This window comes from Brassica napus, chromosome C1, assembly GCF_020379485.1.
Source record: "Brassica napus cultivar Da-Ae chromosome C1, Da-Ae, whole genome shotgun sequence".
NCBI classification, from domain to species: domain Eukaryota; kingdom Viridiplantae; phylum Streptophyta; class Magnoliopsida; order Brassicales; family Brassicaceae; genus Brassica; species Brassica napus.
Window position 1 is genome coordinate 14,927,485 of NC_063444.1, and position 16,788 is coordinate 14,944,272.

Here is a 16,788-nt window from a genome sequence, read left to right on the forward strand (position 1 = left end):
CCAAGGCAACGAAGAAAAAAACCATATATGCCGCAAACTATAGATATGCAAAGTAGCTCTGGGCACAGATCAGATATCCGGGTTTTTGAAGGTATTTGTGATTTGCTTCATATGTTACAGATAACTAATTTTCCGATTTGCTTTACTTCGGAAAAATATAGATACTAAGAAAAACGTATCTGGAAAATAAATAAATATTTACGAATATTTACGAATACTTACGGATATTTCATATATTTTGATTAGAATAAATAATCTTAAAAATCTTTTACAATATTTTATTATAAAATGTATGTTTACATGATATATAAGATAAAAACTAAAAGAAGTAGCGAATTTACATATTTCATATATAATTTTTACATATAAAATTTTAAATATAGTCAAAATATACATGTATTTTGACGAATCGAATCGGATATCCGCTTTTAAAATTTTTAATATTTGTGATTTTCTTCGATTTTAAGGGATATTAATTTTTAGTATTTGTGCTTCGATAGTTTACGAATATCCAAAGTTTTCGGATCAAATCCAAACGAATAATGAATTGAATCAAATTTAACGGATAAAATGCACAGTGTTGCAAGTGGCTTGGTCAACTTACCCATTGGTTTAATATTGATATACCATGATTTTGACCCACTTTTACCCATTGTATTTCTATGATTTTACTATATATATCTATGTTTTGGAGTCTTTTAGGTATGTTTTCAGGTTCAAGGGCATTTTGGAGTAAAGTGACGTTTTAGGTGCCATTATGGAGCTTAAAGGAGAGTTTTCCCGAGATGACTATAAAATCAGACGTTAAGGTCGACATCCAGAGATACATATCGATCGATACACATCCTGTGTAATCGATCGACGACGCATCCGAAGAAACGATGACGAGATACCCCATCGATCGATGTACGCCTAGTACTATCGATCGATATCGAGCGTGCAGAAGAATAATAAATATTCTCAATCGACTTGAAGCCCAAGATTTCCCATTATTACAATAATGCCCCTGACGAGTTTTTAACCTAATTGAACTCAGTATTTATACCTTTGCCTATGTGTTTTGGCAAAGTATGCTTTTTACGCTTCTTATTCTTTTACTTGCTTTGTTCTAAGTACTTTTCATTAATCAATCTAAAGTATTCTTTTCATCTCATTCTCTATTCATCAAAGGTTATAGAATCCTAAGATCTAGAAGAAGATACAAAGAGATTTGTTATCTAGAGAAACTTAATTGTTTAATCTTCTATCTTATGAATCTCTATTATTACCTTGATGCTATGAATCACTTAGCCATGTCTGAGTAGATTCCTTTGTTAGATTTAGGGTTCAAATAGTTATGAGGGATTAGCTCCAACTATAGATTGTTGAGTTGCATACTCATTATCCTGATGAACCCTAATGAACCCTAATGCTTATTCTAGAGTAGCTAACTAGAATATGATCTTGGAAGGGATTTAATTCATAAATCATTCTCCTGACATCATCTTGTATAAGCTGAGATCCTCTAGGGTTAAGCGAGAGCCGGTCTATGATCTTGGTGAACATATATTCAATTCGATCTGAAGCTATATCGATCGATACTCAAATAGAGTAATTGATCGACGACAAACATATCGATCGATACAATCTGTCAAAACATCGATCGATATTGTCGGCAGTCAGATCAATAGACGAGTCTAATAAACGATAGATATTAGACAAATCTAAGATTACACTAGACAGAGACATAGCACACATTACACAAACCTACACGACGACAACAAGCAAGATTTTAATACATCAGAAAGAGACATAGAATTAAGAAACTAGAAGAGTTGGGCCAACAGCTTGTTCTTAACAGTTTCTTCACTCTCACTTAGTGGATCCTTCTTAGCTAGTAGAGTATCCAATATCGCCAGCTTCGACAGTTTCTCCTTCTTATCGAGTTCTTCCATCTTCCCCTCCATAATGGTCTTATAGTCCTCAATATCTTTTCCTTTTCTATTGTTCCTGCTTGCTTTCGCAGCCTTGATACCTTCAGGACGCTTTGGAGTTTCGGAGCTGTCCTCAACGACATGTGCGCTTTCAGTTTGGGAACTGGTCTCACCACTCTTTCTCTTTGAACCGGCCGGCGTAGGTGTGTTCAGGCTTATCCACTTTTGTTCATAGCGCAGGACACACCACGCGTGCTCGAGGGTGAACTTCTGTCCCTGATTAGAGTAGAAGATTTCATGAGCACGCTTTAACATGTCTCTGTCACACTGACCGCTGGTTGCTTGTCTCTCTGCAGCAGCGAATGCAACACAAAACTTGTTCGTCTGATCATTTATTCGGTGCCACCTCTGCTTACAATGAACATTCTCTATCTTCTCATTCATCGTTGCTGCAAAGAACTCATCGACGCGTTTCCAGAAGGTCCGTAGCTTCATAGAATTGCCGACAATAGGGTCCTTTGAAGTGTTAAGCCATGCACTTATCACAACCTCATCATCACACGGCGTCCATTTCCTTCTCACCATACGCTCCACATGTGTGTCCTGAGGTTGGGATGGGGCTCAGACTGTTGAGAACTGAAAGGAGAGATTTCAGAGGTTCCTATGTCCACACTGGAAGGAAAACTTTCATAAGGAAAGTTTTCCTGAACATTATTATTTTGTACGTTCTGAAGAAGGCCCATATAACTTGAATTCTGGCTACATGGATACATTGGATCCATTGGAAAAAGACCAGAAGAGATACAATAGAACGGGGATATTTTAGGGTTTAGGAAAAGAGAAGAGAAAGACGAGTTGGCTTTACTAAAGCTGAAGTGTTGTGTAGGGGATTTAATACGAGAAATTTTAATAAGTAATAACTACATAACCACCTAACCATTATCTACCTATGTCTAATCAGAAGTTATTAGTAAACAACAATATCCGCTAGAGTTTAATGAATCATTTAATTTATGTACAAACTATCAGCTCTAGTTATTAATAACATACAACTACAAAATCTATTAACATGGAAATCTCGTTAAAGTATGTTCAAAACATAACTATACAAAGGGAAATCTGGTTCCAATCCAACCGAGAAAAATGCAAGTCAAATAACTATATTCTTTTATTTGGACTTCAAGCAAATAAGTTTTGTTCCTTCTAAAAATAACTAAAAGATTACAAGTTTCCTTCAGAATAATCAAAAACAACAGCCATTCGACACAATACAAATCTATGAAGTTGAGAAGGAAGTTTTCATATTATTCATAGTTCGTTACATAACAGCACCCAAAACAACAAGTTTCATCAATAGTAAGAAAGAAATATTTCATCTATACATATCGAGAAACAATACTTGTAAGAAAGAAATATTCTCCTCTAACAATAACAAAAGAACCATCACGATCATCATCATCAGTAAAGATAAGAAATTTCATCTATACATATCGAGAAACAATACTTAATCAACCAAACAAGCCAAAGGAACAAGCCAACGGAGAACAAAAAAATCTAAATTTCTCAATAACAAACGAACCATCACCGATCATCATCATCAGTAAAGAAACTTAATTTCATCAATACATATTGACATCTGACTCGGAGGAACTAGATCGACAAACACAAACTAATCTACCCAACAAATCATCACAACATAAAATCTACAAAACCAAAATGCAGAGGAAACCAACATGCAGAAGAACTATATCGAGAACGACATCCAAACGATTAGAAAGCGAAAGAGAGAACATTTACCTTTTAGATTGAAATCGGCGGAGAATGAGGTTGGAGATGCGGGAGAGAGCCGCCAGGAGCTACCAGAGGGGAATCTATTGAGAATCTGGTGACGGATTCAGGAAAGATGCGGGAGAGAGTCGGCGTGAGGGATTGGGGATGAAATCGTGAGGGATTGAGGATGAAATCGGCGGACTATGAGGTTGGAGATCCACGAAGAGCTACGGGAGTTGAATCTCGTGAGGGATTCGGGAGAAAATTACCGGCGTCCTTTATCGCCAGTTGCGCCGCCGTCGAGAGAAACAATGAAGACTTCGAGATCGATCTGGAAACCGAAACTCGTGTTTCCCCAACTTCGTTTCGTCTCCACGCGACAGGTGGTAAGGAAGGACCCGTTTACGTCGACCTTACTTAAAGCCCGTCCCACTCTATTTCGCCCATTTTCGATTTATTTTTGGGCCGAAATATTTGAAAGACCAACACGGAGGACCGCGATAAGCATAGCCTTAACATATTAACTTTCTGTTTCCAAAGAAAACCTTTCAGTGCAGAAAGAAATATAAAAAAAATCAAAGAAAATAAATAGGGATTCATGCCTTTTGGTTGGTAAAAGACACAGAGGTTAATATTCTCGTTTGTTTGACCAGTGGCAGTGGAGCACATTCGGAGGAATAGGTCGAACATGCACCGTTAACCGTTTAATTATGTAGCAAAACAGAAGTTCACACACTAGTTCCCAAAATAAAATAAAAGTAATACATTGGGAAACCACATAATTTTCGAGACCATTGTCGTTTAGGTTGTTGCCCAATTACATTGCGAAACATAATTTTTTAAAACCTAAAACATAATTAAATGATCATGTGAGATAATCTCATTCCTTTTTCTTGTCAACCACATAATAAAGGAAAGTTAATATTGTCGGCAACCACATAATTCTCGAGACCATTGGCGGTTACGTTACCCAATTACACTGGTCACTGGGAAACTTTTTTTCTTTAAACTAAAACATACTACAATTTATTGATTCTGTGAGATAACCGCATTCCTTTTTCTTGTCAGCGAAATTTTCATTTCTTATAAGTGAGGCAGAATGGTAGACATCTTCGTAAATACTTCAGTATTTATATAATCTTTATTTCAATCAACTACTATAGTACAAATGAGTTGCTTGTATAGTAAACAATATATAACACACAAAATGCAATATATAACACATCTATCTTATTAAAACTCAAGTACAAAATTGGAGTGTTTGGAGACTTTAATAGGGCTATTAAAAAAATTTAGAGTGTTTGAAAACATGAATTGTAGTCTTTTAAAAAATTAATTTTGTTTGGAAACAAAGATAGTAGTATTAAGAAAAAAAATAATGGGCTTATGTTATTAAGAAAAATTAAAAGTCCATCATATTATAAGAAACTATCTATCTGGCCTAGATTTAAAATATACGAAAATGGGTTAATCTAATTGCCTAAAACTTTTTCTTTTCTAAACTAACCATAAAACAAAATTTAAAATTTATACACATATTTCAAATCAAAATAATAATTTAAATTTGATTTATATCAAAAATTGATTAAAAAATAATACATATATTCAAAAATGGATTTTTACTAAACTATTTTTCAATAACCATTATAAAAAAATGTTGTCAATATATATAATAAAAATACAATACAAAGCCCAATTTGAAATACCAACTCAAATTATGGTTTTTATATTTCATATTAAGTTTTAATAAGATAGATATATGTAATTATTTATATGATGGTACGTATAAAATACTATTAATTATATGATTACTTATATGATGGTACGTATAAAATACGATTAATTATATGATGACAGTATACGATATATCAATTGGCTTGATTTAAAATTTTGGATACGAAATCAATAATTATTTTAAGTATTTTTGGTGATTTGAGTATACTTTAACTATTGCAGATATTTACTTTTGACTATATATATATATATATTCAAGTATTTAAACCAATTTAAAAGTATCATTCTTAATGTTTTATATACGTTAAATCTAAAAATAATTAATATATATATAAGTATATAAATCTATTTTTAGATAAATTCGGGTACCCGAATACTTCGGTTCGGATCAGATTTGGTTTTCTAAATAACAAAATTTCGAATAATTTGAATATTTAATCAATTTATGTTCGGGTTTGGTACTATATTTTCAGATCGGTATCGATTCTGTTCCTTGGATTCATTTTGTAAAACCCTAATAATTACATGAAAAACAAATATCAACATATTTTTCAAAATATACACCCGCGCGCCTGCTAACATTAAAGTTGAAGTTGAAGTACACATTGGGATTGTTTGGCAATATGAATAGTAGCTAAAAAAATAGTACTATTTAGAAACATGGATAGCACTAAGTTAGAAAAAAAAATGGGCTTATACTACTAAAAAAATTGGAAGTCCATTATATTAAAAAGTAATGGGTCTATGTTACTTGATATATATATTCAAATCAAAATAATAATTTAAAATTAATTTATAAAAAATTCATTCAAAAAAAAAAAAAAATATATATATATATTCAAAATTTGATTTTTACTAACATATTTTCCAATAACTATTATAAAAATGTTTTCAATATATATAATAAAATACAATACAAAGTTCAACTTCAAACACCAACTTAAATTATGGTTTTTATATTTCACATTAAATTTTAAAATATAATATATGTGATTATTTATATGATTGTACGTATAAAATATTATTAATTATAAGAAAACTTATTTGATGGTACGTATAAAATACAATTAATTATATGATAACACATATTTTGTAACCTATGATGTCACATATAGGATATATAATAGTGATTAGGGGTGGGCGTTCGGGTTCGTTCTCTGGTCTTTTTGGGATTTCGTATTCAGTTCAGATCTTTGAGGATTTGGTTCGGATTTGGATAACCAATTTAAATAAGTTTGGTTTAAATATTTGGATAGATAATTAATAATTATTTAAGTATTTTTTGAGTTTTTAGTATTTTTTTAACTATTTAAGATATTTACATTTAACTATTTGTAAATATTTTCAAGCATTTATGTGAACTTAAAAGTATTATATATATTCTGGATGTTTTTATATACATTAAATCTAAAAATAATTAATATATATAAGTATATAAATCTATTTTGGATACCCAAAATATTTCGGTTCGGATCGGATTAGGTTCCAGTTCTTCAAATACCAAAATTTTGAATAATTCGGATATTTAATCAATTCCGGTTCAGATTTAGTACTACTTATTCGGATTGTGATCGGTTTGATTCTTCGAATTCGAGTTTTTTGCTCAACTCTAAATAGTGACATAAAAAGAAAATAACATTATATTTTTTTAAAAAATACACCCGCACAAACGTGCGGGTCAAAATCTAGTAAGTCTATTAGAGCTCCTAAATTATTGTAAAAGATAATGTCGTATTTAGTAACTGATTAGTGTATATAATTTAATTCAGATCAAGGCAATACGCTTTAAAGGCGTAACAAATGATAAATACTACCTCCGTTCCTGAAAATAAGATTTTCTAGAGTTTTCACGTTTATTAAGAACACAATAAATATTTACTTTTTAGTCTATTATTTATTTTTCTTTACACTTTCTAATAACTATTCACCAATGAAATTTAATCAATTCAAATATTCACTATTAATGCTTCTTAAAAGTATATAAAAGTACCTTAAAAATATAGAAAATTTATCTTTGTGAAACAAGATTAAAATCTAGAAAATCTTTCTTTTGGGAACGGAGGTAGTACTTTTTTTGGTATAAGATGATATAAATACTTTAAAGGCGTAATAAATGTATAAATATTTTCCAAATCTTGGCTTTATGAATTATGTAACATATTTCATATAAATATATCCGATGCGGATGATAGGAAATATCCTCAAATTGCATTGACTGAAGGATTTTATTAGCAGCAACAATTGAAAAAGGTACGCTTCTTTGTTTTCTTATACCTTTTTGTATTCTGATACCAACCCTAACGCATAAATCTATATTTATTTTAATTTTCGATTTTTTTTTTTTTGCAGTGAAAAGTTTTCTAAAGGTGTCAGACATGATAGATCAGCTGCCTGAAGCTTTGATTCTGAAAATATTGTCGTCACTTCCAACAAAAACTGTTTTATCCACAAGTTCTTTGTCTAAAGAATGGCAGTCACAAAAACTGTTGGAAGTCAGTGCCAAAGTTTGAGTTCAATTCTGAGGATTACGAGAGTGAACACCAAACCTTTCCAGAGGTTGTTAGCAAGTCTTTCTTTTCATCTGAAGCTGCGGTTCTAGACTGCTTTCATCTCACTTGTGGATCAGATCAAGTTGATCCAGTAGATGTTGTACATTAATTGGATTGACACTGCGTTTGCACGACAGTTGCGTACATTGGTACTCGATTTTATCAGCGATGACGACGAGTACTTCGTATTTACGAGTAGGTTGTGTAATTGTGATACACTTGAGACTTTGAAACTCGGGAGTATGATTATTGTAGACGTCTCTTCACCCGGCTCGATGAAATCTCTAAAAACGCTACATACATATGCGTGGTACCAAAACGATGAATCTATCCTTAACCTTTTATCAAGCTGTCGTATCCTTGAAGAATTGGTCGTGGGACGATCTGCCGAGCATACTGTTTCTTTTTTCACTATTGAAGTCCCTTCTTTGAAGAGATTAGTGATTTATGATGACAACTCTTGCACAGAGTTTTTTGGATATACGATAGTTGCTCCTTCTTTGTAATACTTAAAAATTGAGGAGTTAAGATGTCCACAGTTTTCTCTGAATGCACCGGACCTGGTGGAGGCAAATATTGCTGGAGTTTCATCTGGAATCAATGAATCTCTCGCTTCAGTCAGTAGTCTTTTCTTGGATTTATCACCCTCGGAGGTAACATTGTTTATATTTCCACTTGATTTTTTTGTTTTGTTATCTCAATGTTTTGTATGTATTGTTAATAATTTGATCTCATGTATAGACTCCTAGTGGATGTATCTTCTATCAGTTAGTATATCTACAGATCTATACACATGAACCAGACTGGTATGATCTACTTACTTGGATGCTCGAACGTTCTCCTAAACTACAAGTTCTGAAACTCGTTGACGTAAGACATTTTATTGATTTTTATTCAGGTAGCTATTTTAATGGTCTAGTTTAGGTATACATTAAATTCTCCTCTCTGTTTCGTTTGTCTCAGGAATATACTAAACATCGTGTGTCCGGGTGGGAATGGAATAAACCAAAGGACATCCCTGAATGTTTGTTGTTACATCTGGACAAGATATGATTGGAGAAAAGAAAATGAAGAAGAAGTGGCTACATACATTTTAAAGAACGCAAGAGGCTTGAAAAATGCAACTTTCTCTACAGATCTGATGTAGCATATCTTTGCTTGGAGCACAAGTTACTTTTTTGTCGGTGATTTTATTTACTTTTATTTGCTATCGAAAGGTTTGGAGTAATGTTCCAATTCTTTCACGTCTTTTATTTTAGATAAGTCCTTTTTCCTTTTTGGTGTTATCTTTAGACTAATATATATAGAGAACGTTTGTGTTCTTCTATATTCGGTTTTTGATTAAAAAAGTTATTGAGACTTTCTTCTCAAGCAAATCGCCTCACGTTCCATTCTTTGAGAAAGATTAAAACAGAGTCGTCGAAGAAACACTCTCGTGTTGACTGCTTTCTTCGTATTGTCCATTACGCTGCTGCAACAGTTGGTATCAGAGCCAAAGAATCCTTTATCATGCCGCCTAAGAGGGATGTTCAGAAGCAACTTGATGATCAAGCAGAAGCTTTTCGTGATGCTATGGCTGATCTTCGCCGTGAATTCCGAGAAACCTTACAGGTTTCGATTGAAGCAGCAATGCGCACGGTGCGGGAAGCACAGCCCCAAGCCCCACAACGTCAACGTCGCCAGGAACAAGACCTTGCAGAGGAGGAAGATGACGATCTTGCCGATGAGAACCCTTTTGCGGGACTGCAAGAGCAGCAAATCCTACCACAAAATTGTGATGTGATGGCAGCCCCTCGGGTGAAAATCGCAACTGGGAATCTGGGTTTCGACTGGAGTTGCCTGAATTTACTGGTAGTCTAAAGCCAGATGAGCTCCTTGACTGGATCAGCTCGGTGGAAGAACTCTTTACGTTCAAACAGGTGCCTGATGTGATGCGTGTACCGTTAGTGGCTACTCGCTTCAAGGGAAGGGCATCAGCTTGGTGGCAACACGTCAAAGAACAGAGAGCCCGAGCAGGCAAAGAGCGTGTGAATTCATGGGAGAAACTCAAACGGATGCTTCGCAAGTCGTTCTTCCCTTATAATTACACACGTACGGTGTATAACCAATTACAGAATTTGAGACAAGGAAGTAAAACCGTGGATGATTATGCGTCGGAATTTTTCACCCTTCTCTCACGTAATACACTTCTGGAAACACAGGACCAACTGGACTCACGCTTCATTGGCGGATTACAGCAACAAATACAGAACAATCTCTTGTTGTTCAATCCAAATAGTGTGTCGGAAGCTCATCAACGGGCCATATTGATCGAACAAAACATCCGTTCTCAAGCTACTTGGCAATCCACCGGCGGACGAGCTCGTACAAATTCAACGGCAGAATCCGCAACAACTACTCTTGACCCGCTGACCAAAGAAAAGCCTGCTCCCGTGCCAGACCAGGCTCAAAGAACGGCGCGACCCGCTACCTTTAAGTGCTTTAATTGTGGAGAGATTGGTCATCGCCAAAACTCGTGTCCCAAGCGTGCCTTGATCACTAATGATGAACCTATTTATGATGAGGAAGAGGTGTTGGAAGACGAAACAGAACAAGAGAACTTGTCAATGGGGATATCGGCCAGCTGCTAGTACTTCGTCGCAATCTGTTGAGCCCCCAAGGGATACAAGAATCGTGGCTCCGAACAAATATTTTTCGCTCATCTTGCACAATACACGGAAAGGTTTGTAGGTTCATGATAGACTCTGGGAGTTGCACCAATGTTATTTCAGAGGAAGCAGTAGCCAAGCTAGCATTGTTCGCGGAACCGCACCCCAACCCTTAAAGCTAGTATGGCTCAACAAGCAAACAGATATTCGTATTTCTCGACAGTGAAAAGTTCCTTTCTCAGTAGGAGCAACTTACAACGATCTGCTGACCTGTGACGTTGTCCCCATGGACGCATGCCACATGTTACTCGGTAGACCATGGCAGTATGACCGTCACACTACACATGATGGACGTGCAAATACTTACTCATTCTCTTTCGAGAATAGGCGCATCACCTTGGTACCATCACGTGATTCTGTTCCTACTACTGCAACACCAGCCATCACGCCGACGCCTCCACCACCAACTCCTCCAACTCGTTCAATATTCCTGCTTTCGAAGTCAGAGTTCACAGAAGAATTGCGAACATCTGAGATGGTATTGGTTCTCGTTGCTTCCCCTCCGATGTCACCTATATTTTTTCCAGTCCCTATTGAGTTTCAGTCACTGGTTCAAGAATTTATAGACGTGTTTCCGGATGAACTCCCGGCGGGTTTGCCGCCGCTCCGCGATATACAACATCGCATTGATCTCGCTCCTCAGTCTCCGCTCCCTAATCGCCCTCACTACAGGATGAGCCCACAGGAGCATGACGAATTGCGGCGACAGGTTGAGGACCTGCTGGCTAAAGGCTATGTTCGTGAAAGTTTAAGCCCATGCGCGGTCCCAGCCTTATTGATTCCAAAGAAAGACGGTTCGTGGCGTATGTGTGTGGATAGCAGAGCAATCAATAAGATAACGGTGCGTTATCTTTTTCCTATTCCACGCCTGGACGACCTTCTTGATCAAATCGGATCAGCGACTATATTTACAAAGTTGGATCTCAAGAGCGGTTACCACCAGATTCGTATCCGGCCAGGAGATGAATGGAAAACAGCTTTTAAGACGCGTGAAGGCCTCTTTGAGTGGATGGTCATGCCTTTTGGCTTGTCTAATGCCCCTAGCACGTTCATGCGTGTAATGAATCAAGCCTTGAGGCCCTTTATTGGACGATTTGTGGTTGTCTATTTTGACGACATTCCAATTTTCAGCTCCTCTCTGGCCGATCACTTGGGTCATCTTCGTGATGTGTTGCTAGTTCTTCGACGAGAGAAATTATTTGCCGCAACCAAAAAGTGCTCCTTTGGTGTAGCAGAAGTACTTTTCTTGGGTTACATCATCTCTGGTCGTGGCTTGGAGGTTGATAACTCTAAGGTCGAAACAATACGAAATTGGCCGACGCCTAAGTCAGTTACTGATGTTCGAAGCTTTCATGGGTTGGCCTCATTTTATAGACGTTTTGTGGCACACTTCAGCAGCATAATGTCACCTATCACCGATTGTATCAAGCTGAGTCAGTTTGTGTGGTCACCTGCGGCAGAAGAGGCGTTCCAGAAAATAAAGAACAAACTCACTACAGCTCCCGTCCTGGCCTTACCCAACTTTGCCATTCCATTTGAGCTCCATTCAAATGCCTCCAAAACTGGCACTGGGGCTGTTTTAAGCCAACATGGCAAGCCTATTGCGTTCTTCAGTGAGAAGATTGCGGGATCTCGAGGGCGCTATAGTACTTATGATGTTGAGCTATATGCTGTGGTTCAAGCCGTCAAACATTGGCGTCACTACCTTTTTCATCGTGAGTTTGTTTTGTTTACAGATCATGATGCCTTGAAACATATGGGATCGCAGGAAAAGGTTTCAGCTCGCCATGCGTCTTGGTTTGCGTATCTCCAGCAATTTACATTTGTAATCAAGCATAAGGCGGGGGTTCTAAATAAGGTTGCAGACGCTCTGAGTCGACGTCAAACACTTCTTACGACATTGCACACTTCTGTTCCAGGTTTTCATGTCTTGCCGGAGCTTTATCCTACCGAAGTTGTTTTTGGTAAGGTGTGGTCGGATGCTTCTGAGGGGCGTTGTCCTGATTATTTTGTACTCGATGGTTTCCTCTTTCGTGGTACACGTCTGTGCATTCCAGAGTGCAGCCTTCGGTTGCAGATAATTAAAGAGTTACATGAAGAAGGGCACGTTGGAAGAGATCGGACACTCCACTTGGTTTCATCATCTTATTACTGGTCGTCTTTGCGTCGCGACGTCGAACGCTATGTCCAGCGCTGTGTTGTTTGTCAGGCCTCCAAGGGACATGCCACCAAAGCCGGTCTCTATTTGCCACTTCCTATTCCATCACAGCCGTGGTCTGACATCAGTGTTGACTTCGTTCTGGGTCTGCCTCGAACGCAACGGGGGCATGATTCTATCATGGTCGTGGTCGATCGATTTTCTAAGATGGCTCGGTTTGTTCCTTGTAAAAAGACTACTGATGCGACTCAGGTGGCTGGGCTCTTCTTTCGCGAAATTTATAAACTCCACGGTTTGCCACAGTATATTGTGTCAGATCGTGATTCACGGTTCTTGAGTCACTTCTGGAGATCTCTTTGGAAATTTCTGCGCACTAGTTTGGACATGAGTTCTGCATACCATCCTCAAACAGATGGCCAGACCGAGGTAACTAATTGAGCATTGGGTGATTTATTGCGTTGCCTTGTTGGTGATAATATAAAGTCTTGGGATTCTGTTTTATGTCAAGCTGAATTTGCTCACAATCATGCAACTAATCGCAGTACTGGTTTCAGTCCATTTCACATTGTCTTTGGATTGGTTCCTCGTGGGCCTTTGGACCTTTCTCTTGCACCGGACAGGTCTCGCTTCCATGGTCGTGCCTGTGATCTCGTCGATGCTTTCGTGGAACTTCACAGGTCAGTTCGTGATAATTTGGAGGCAGCAACAGCAAAGTACAAGACTGCAGTGGATTCTCATCGTCGCGAGCTTCAGTTCAATGTTGGCGACAAGGTGTGGGCAGTGTTGACAAAGGATAGGTTCCCTCCTGGAACTTACAACAAGTTGAAACCTCGTAAAATTGGGCCTTTGACGATTCTGGAAAAGATCAATTCTAACGCATACCGACTTCAACTTCCTGCTACTATGAACACTGCAGACGTTTTCAATGTGAAGCATCTTACTCCATTTCATGCAGCTGACGATGTGGAAAATTCAGGGACGAATTTTTTCTTAGCTGGGGGGACCTGATGTAGCATATCTTTGCTTGGAGCAGAAGTTACTTTTTTGTCGGTGATTTTATTTACTTTTATTGCTATCGAAAGTTTTGAAGTAATGTTCCAATTCTTTCACGTCTTTTATTTTAGATAAGTCCTTTTTCCTTTTTGGTGTTATCTTTAGACTAATATATATAGAGAACGTTTGTGTTCTTCTATATTCGGTTTTTGATTAAAAAAGTTATTGAGACTTTCTTCTCAAGCAAATCGCCTCACGTTCCATTCTTTGAGAAAGATTGAAACAGAGTTGTCGAAGAAACACTCTCGTGTTGACTGCTTTCTTCGTATTGTCCATTACGCTGCTGCAACAAGATCCCATTGAACCAGGCCAGCTTGACAAATTGAAACAAAGACGTAAGACGTGCAAAAAATTGAAGCATGTGCTCAGTGCTTCTGATACATGCCACCCTGTGTTCAAATTTGAATGATTCCAATTATGTATTAAACTCTACTTTACTTGCAATGGAGAGTGATAAGTACAGTAGAGTGAAAAGATATGGCGGTAATTATTTTTATCGTTTGGATCTGGTTTAATTTTTTCTGATTTTCTATTGTTATGATGATTCTTGTTGTCACTGATTTTTTTTTAGGAATCTTACTTATTCTAGACGACCTTTTGTGATTTTAAGGAATATATATTGGTATTGAGAGATTATAAGAGATTAAGAGAGATTAAGAGAGATTATAAAGATTGAGGATGAGATTATAAGAGACTAGAATGCTTGTCTTTAATTAATGAGAGTGATTACAATATATATAGGTAGAGACATTAGGGTTTTCAAAGTCAAAGAGTAGACTAAGCCAGCTCATGACAGGCTGTCAACCTTGCTCTCCTTCTTCCTCAAGTCTGGTGCTTTGCTCTTCAAGTCTGGTGCTTTGCTCTTCAAGTCTGGTACCTAACTTCTCAAGTCATCACCTCATCTCAACATTCCCCCTCTAGCTTGACCATGTGAAACAAGTCAAGCTTGGAAAGTCATGAGATCTTCCTCATTAAAAACCTCACTAAAGAAAACCCATTAGAACAAAACCTTGATGAGGGAAAAAGAGTAAAGACCTCATGACTAAGGGGATCAGCTCCAGCTAGGAGTGAGATTAATGAGCCCAAGTCGAATGTGTATGGACTCCATTGTCTTATGCCAAGCTGCCTTGGTGAATACATCAGCCAACTGGTCCTCACTCCTCGTGTAACATGACAAGATCACTCCCAAGACAATCATTTGCCTCACCTTATGGCAGCCCACCTCAATGTGCTTTGTCCTCTCATGAAACACATAGTTTGTAGCAATGTGTATAGCCGCCTGGTTATCACAATGCATTGTCATGGGTGTAGCTTGCTCAACCTCCAAATGCTTTAAGATCCCTTTGATCCACACAAGCTCATTAGTAAGCTTGAGCATAGCTCTATACTCTGCCTCCGCACTAGAACATGAGACTACTTTCTGCTTCTTGCTCTTCCATGTCACCAAGTTGCCTCCAATGAATGTACAATAGCCAGTTGTAGACCTTCTATCAGCTCTATCTCCAGCCCAATCCGCATCACAGTAGCCTACCACTTCAGTGCTTGCATTTCTCCCCATCCATACACCAAGACCACTTGAACCATTCAAGTAATGAAGAACTCTTTCCACCATGCGCCAATGATGTTCCTTTGGTGCTTGCATGTGCTGACTTACTTGATTCACAGCAAAGCATATGTTTGGCCTTGTGATAGTCAAGTAAATCAGCTTCCCCACCATCTTCCTATACAACTTTGGATCATGGAAAGCCTTGCTTTCTTCTATCTCCCCCTCACGTGGAACCTTGTATCCATCCTCCATGGGCATCTTGGTTATCTTGCCTCCATCAACACATGCATCTTTCAAAAGATCAAGTGTATAAAAGATGCATGTGTATATTTCCTTTGAGAAATGAACAAACCTTCCTTGGATCTACACAACTCAATTCCAAGAAAGTATTTCATTTCTCCCAAGTCTTTAATCTCAAACATAGATTTTAAGAAATTCTTGGTTGCTTTGATACCATCTTTATCACTTCCAGTGATGATGATATCATCCACATACACAAGGATAACAATGATGCCTGAGCTTGTAGTGAGAGTGAAGAGAGTATGATCCAGCTCGCACTTTCTAAAACCTCTTCCATTCAATGTAGTGCTTAGCTTGTGGTACCAAGCTCTAGGAGATTGTTTTAGACCATAGATTGCTTTCTTGAGTCTCAAAACATTTCATTTCTTCACCAAATGCTCAAGACCAGGAGGAGGAAGCATATAGACCTCATCTCCTAGCTCATCTTGAAGAAATGCATTCTTCACATCCATTTACCATAGCTCCCATTCAAGATTCACAGCAAGTGACAACACAATTCTGATTGTATGGAGTTTGGCAACTGGTGCAAAGGTATCTACATAATCTTCTCCCCAAGTTTGAGTGAATCCTCTAGTCACCAATCTGGTCTTGCGCCTATCTATCTTTCCATTTGGAAGGTATTTGATGGTAAAGATCCATCTGCTAGTGACTGCTTTCTTTCCTTTAGGCAGCTCACTTTCATACCAGGTATCATTCTTTATCATAGCATTGGCTTCAACAGCCACAGAGTCTCTCCATTCTTGCACCAACATAGCTTCCTCATAACTTCTTGGTACATAGCTTTGATCTAGACTGATCATGAAGCACTGATGCTCTTCTGGAAACTCAGCAAAAGAACACACAGCTTGGGTAGGATGCTCCACAGCCTGGGCATTGTAGTATACTTTCGTGTTTACCCAGTTGGAAGGATACCTTTGTCTTGTGCTCCTCCTTAAGACTGGCGCTTGAACCTCTTGAGCTGGTTCTAGTTGCACCTCCTCTTGTTCTTCTTCTCCTTGAGTCTGACCTCTCCTTCAGGTTCATGACTCTCTTCTCCTACTCCATCTTGATCATGCAC

General features: G+C 37.6%; 1 protein-coding gene across 1 annotated transcript; it reads right to left on the bottom strand.

Moving 5' to 3' along the window:
* Positions 1–1,805: 1,805 nt before the first annotated feature.
* On the bottom strand, positions 1,806–2,498 carry LOC106403217 (glutathione S-transferase T3-like). The gene has a single exon (XM_013844066.1). The coding sequence runs from the start codon at positions 2,496–2,498 to the stop codon at positions 1,806–1,808; it is 693 nt and encodes a 230-aa protein (XP_013699520.1).
* Between the last annotated feature and the right edge of the window lie 14,290 nt (positions 2,499–16,788).